The sequence below is a fragment of the Corvus brachyrhynchos genome, unplaced genomic scaffold, assembly GCF_000691975.1.
Source record: "Corvus brachyrhynchos isolate BGI_N302 unplaced genomic scaffold, ASM69197v1 scaffold395, whole genome shotgun sequence".
Lineage (NCBI taxonomy): Eukaryota > Metazoa > Chordata > Aves > Passeriformes > Corvidae > Corvus > Corvus brachyrhynchos.
The window spans coordinates 1,261,433-1,266,435 of NW_008238340.1; the positions used below are offsets into that span (position 1 = coordinate 1,261,433).

The following is a 5,003-nucleotide window of genomic DNA, read 5'->3' on the forward strand; positions in this document are numbered from 1 at the left end:
AGAGGAATAAAATGCATTAGGTTAATTCTGTAGAGAAATTCTTTTGTCATAAACATTCAGTTCAGCAAAGAGAAGTCCAGAGAAACAGGATTTGTAGTTCAGGTACCTGAAGCATATATTCAATAGTCAAGGCAAGTCAAATACCAGCCCTCTCTGTGCATAACAGGGAAGTTTAGAGAAGTTTAGGCTGGCAGGACCTCTGCAGGTCCTTTCCCATCTCTCCCACACCCCACCTGTGCACTCAGATCAGAGCATTTGAACTTAGGTGGGGATGCCAAGGACCTTACCGAGCTTAGTTTTGGAATTCTGTCCCATTCCATCCTTGGATCTGTTCAAACCTGACTGGACACACTCCTGGACAAACTGCTCTGGCTGACCCTGCTTGGAGCAGGGGGACTAGACTATGTGGTTTCCAGAGGTGCCTTCCAACTTCAACCTCTTTCAGAGCCCACAGGGTGTTTCTGGACACCCTGTTAGCCCACCCACGGGGGGACTGCTCCCTTTGAGTTAGACCTGCAGCAGAAATACTTCTGTTCTATGTGACTGATGTAGCCAATTTGAAATTAGTCTTAGAAGCCACGGGATGTACAATATAAAAACTAATCTTCAACAGGAAATGCTAATAAAGGAAAAAGATGAGAAGCAGGTAAGCTCACCCTTTTTCAACTGAAAATTATCACAAAATTCAGCATAAGGAAACAACTTTAGTAACATTAGTTGGTTTTTGTAGTATTTTGAACAGCATTTGAAGATGAAACCATTTGAGTAGAGAGACAGAAAAGTAACAAACCTCAATTTGTTACGAACAGGCATTATCTTCTCACCATTAAAGAGTATTGCCATAAGCAATAAAAGTATTTTTATTATTTTCAAGGCTCTATACAGTTGGATATGACACTTCATAGAGAATGGAGGTGAGGGACCAGTCCACTCAGTCCTTGCTCTGTGATATGATAAATAAAATTGGAAGTAAATAAGACAAAATACACTAGATGGAGAGAAATAGTCAAGGACTAAAGTGATGAGATTATATAAGGCAACTCCTGTGTTAGCATTAGGCAAAAGCAAAAGGCAAACAGGGGAAAAACCTTGCTAACATACTCAGAATTAAGTAGTTAGTTCCAACTGAAAGAGAAGATAAGTGAAATGGAAAAGGGTCTTCCAGTCTACCGAGGGACCTATGTTTAATATCAACCAAAGCAATTTATATGTACCAAGAAGTCTCCAGATGGAAGCTGTACTTTCTCTGCCAAGACAGTTCTCTAGGGCACCATTGGATGAGGTCTTCCCAAATAAAAAGATGTGAAATTCTGCAAGGGGGGGGGCAAAACAAATAAAAAATTTGAATTCCCCATATCTTTGTAAGTTAACAAGATTTTTTAACTCCTCTCTTTTTTACTTTTTCTGGCACAACAAATACAACACAACACATTCATCCATCTCACAAAGAAGAGAAAAAAAAGAGTGCATTTCATATCAGATGCTTTGCGTCAAGGCTGCTAAGGCTCATAAATCAGCTGTCTTACTGCCCTGGTCATTTCAACCAACGTCTGACCCTTTTGTTAACTCATGATTTATAACTGAAAGTTACTTTTTTTTTAATGCCAGATTTATAAACTTTACTGTGCTTGGTTTGATATAATATCCATTTTGTACACCAAGCTATAAGACAGTAAATTTATTGTCTATGAACTGTTACCTTGAAAAATTACATCAATGCAAAGTGGTTTCCATTTAGAATCAATGGGCAATAAATTCATTGGATTTTTTTTGAAGGGGGGAGAGAACATGATGGTATTTATGAGATCATGAGTGGCTATATAATGGGTGAAACTGGGAGCTGAGGCTACAGTCAGACAGGAGTTCTGAGTTACAGGGTTAGACAAAACGAAACATCCAACACAGCCACGATGCATAAACTGATACTCTGCTGTCTCATTATCGTCAGCTTCTCCTGTCCTCTCTTGTCTCTCCCCATCATCAATGCCAGTGAGACGTCGTATCAACACTCAGGTAAGAGTCTTTTGATTTTAATGGTTATAATGCAGGGCCTGGAGCAGTAAAACCAGAAAAGCAGAAGGTGCGCTTTCCGGACATATCAGTGGGTGCTGGTCTTGTACAATGGGGAGGTTGGGTGCCCTAAGCAGTTACCCCCTGCTGCTTTGAGGTCCAGGAAGCAAAGGTACTCATTGAGGAGAAAAAGGTATCTGAGCCTTACAGCACTGAATTTGAGCTGGTATTCAGTGTCTGTCTGAGCATTCATAGGCATTGGGTAACTTAAACAAACTTGGCTGTACAGTCTCTCCTGTTTCTACCCTTTGAAACGAGCTATTTTGTTTTTAAAAAGGGGGAAACCTACTGCAAACATCAAGAACAGGTAAGTCTGTCTTACACTCCTATATATTGAGAATGCTATCTGTTTGCACTAATTCAGATTCCATTCAGCCCAGGGAAAGAATAAATCTTTGCTTGAGAAAGATGCTCAAAGTTTGAAATGGCTTAGCAAAAATGCATAGCAGAATCCGGAAGGTTACTGTCATCAGACCTGACTGGTACTGGAAGACTTCCTGAAATGAGCTCTGAAAGAACAGGCAAACCAACCCAAAAGTTATTGCATAAAGCTGACTATTAAAAAGTGGCTATTCTTACCTGCTTTGCAACAGCTGTTGTGCTGGTTTATAGGTATCAGCAGTCCCCAGTTTGCTTTGAAAATCTTGGAGTCACTAAGCCAGCACCTTCTCAAGCCTTCCACTATGTAATTTGCATTTCCAGGTACCCCTGACTCAATATGAGTAATAGCTGTCACATCATAGCTGGCTCTGACCATTATTGCATTAGTTTCAAGACACTGTGCTTCTTAAATCCTCCTTACTAATACAAAGAGTCTAGGAGTGATAAGATAGAAGAAGAACTCTCTTAAAGAGGGTTGGGGGTTCTTTTAAATCTTAAAGCAAATTTACCTGCTAGCACTGCCCTGCTTTAAAGAATAATCTGGATTATCTCCACATGGCACTGGGAATTTTTTATATTCTTATTCTGTGTCCTACAATGAAATCCCTGCTGTCCTTTGCAAATGTCCTTTTATGCAGTGAATAAGCTAATAACATGCACATCCAAGGTCTTCAAGGTCTTGATCTTTGGGCAAGTTCTTGAAATGTTTTGTGCAAATGTTTTCAGTTTATTTTCTTACATATCCATGTGATGAGCTACACAGTCACACTCCTCCCTGCAGGTCAGAGCAACTGAAACTCCACAGGGTCACCAACATGTACAACTACAAAATTGTATTCATCTACACAAATAGTGCTTGATAGTGACACCCTCTGGTTGCCCACAAGTTTGGATGTCTGCTCTATATTAGCAAAGATGAAATTTACTGCTCTGATTACAAAAACCCAAGCTACTTGGAATAAAGCACTGTTAAGGGCTTCTGTTGGCAACCTGCCACAGGGCAAAGGCTAGCCACAGAATTCTAAATTCGCTATGCATAGATAAATTAATTCTATCAGCTACCAGCAAGCTGTTGTTTTGGAAAAAGTAGTAACATCTGTACTGGTACACACATTAAATGAGAGATGGCTGATACGTGATGAGAAGCACAGCTGCCAAAATAAATTGTAAGTTTTCCTACCTTTATTCCTGCCCTTCCACACCTTTTATTGCATTTAGAAAACTGAGCAGGTTAATAAGTTTTAAACAGGAAGTTTTGTCATTATTCATAGGAAAGCTCCAGCATAGGAACTAGTTGATAAAGAAATGAACTAAAATAAAATTTTAAAAATTGTATAAAAGTCTCAGCTGTATACTGGAAGGACAAGGTTGAGTACCTCAAATGATAGGAGGGGCTGCTGTTGGTCAAAAACTTTCTTAACAAAACATCTGCCAGAGAAATGAGAATCTGAGATTTAACTCCAGGAAGGTATCTTTTCTCAAAGCTTTGGAAGGAAAGCAACACAAAATCAATTATTCCCTATTATAATAATTAAATAAGGATGGATGATTGGTGCTTTCATGAAAGTCTTCAACAGGTGGGGCCAACAGATCTGATAAAAAATCACCTGAGACAGACAAACAGGGATGCAAAGCAATAGACTCACCCTATGCCTGTTTCTGTCATCTTCCATTGGCAGCTGATGAAGATTCGAGGTTAAACCTGGAGAGGTTGAGCAGCCTCAGAAGCACCTCCCTGCTCCAGTTCCTGCCAGAGCTCCTGGGCACACTGACTGAGGACAACAAAGCAGGTGAGGATTTACCACAGCAATGGGAGGGTGCCCATGTTCTGCACTTCCAGCTTCCACAGATACCGTAACCCAGCTCCCAGGTACTTGCTGAAATACAACATGATGCACAGGCAACAAACAGCTGTCATTCAGTTAACTGGGACGTCGGGGAAACCTGCTGAGCAGCCATGCCTGCAGCTCAACACTACCTGATAAAGTCTCCAAATTAATTTTGCAAAACTTCCAGACAGCAAAACTAGGGCAAGGAGAATATTGGCCTAAGAGGAGCTGGCAGATAGAACAAAACAGCAGTCCTACAAAACATCACTACTTGCAGAAAGTGCAGAATCAATAGCAATGGATGGTTTGGAAAGCAACAGATGTTACCCTTGCACGTTCCAGTCCAAGACCTCTGTCAGCTATAGCATTTTGGCACATGAGAATTACTTGCCAAATTCATGTTTTCTAAATGGTAAAACATTTCATTGTGTCTCCCCTCTAACAGGTCTTACCCCCAGCAACTACAACCCAGGGGAAAATATCAAAGAGGTAAGTAAATGACCATCTGTCACTGAAACAAGGAAAATAACACTCTACATTTTAAACTACACAGAATTGTTACCGAGACATCATTTCAGACCCCTAGACTTCATGAACAGTATAGACTAAAGCTGTACACCAAAGGGTTCTTGAAGCTTGAATTACTTAGCAGTTAGACAGGGGAGAGGGAAGAAAATGGAAAAGGAAAAAAAAAAGAGCAAGAAATCCAGACTGTTTAACTCT

General features: G+C 40.3%; 1 protein-coding gene across 1 annotated transcript in view; it reads left to right on the top strand.

Annotated features, from left to right (window-relative positions):
- Window positions 1–1,394: 1,394 nt before the first annotated feature.
- UTS2 (urotensin 2) overlaps window positions 1,395–5,003 on the top strand; it is a 4,279-nt gene continuing 670 nt past the window's right edge. The window contains 3 exon segments of the mRNA XM_008634271.2: window positions 1,395–2,013; window positions 4,131–4,241; window positions 4,726–4,769. Coding sequence (XP_008632493.2) covers window positions 1,809–2,013; window positions 4,131–4,241; window positions 4,726–4,769 — 360 coding nt within the window. The 5' untranslated portion in view covers window positions 1,395–1,808.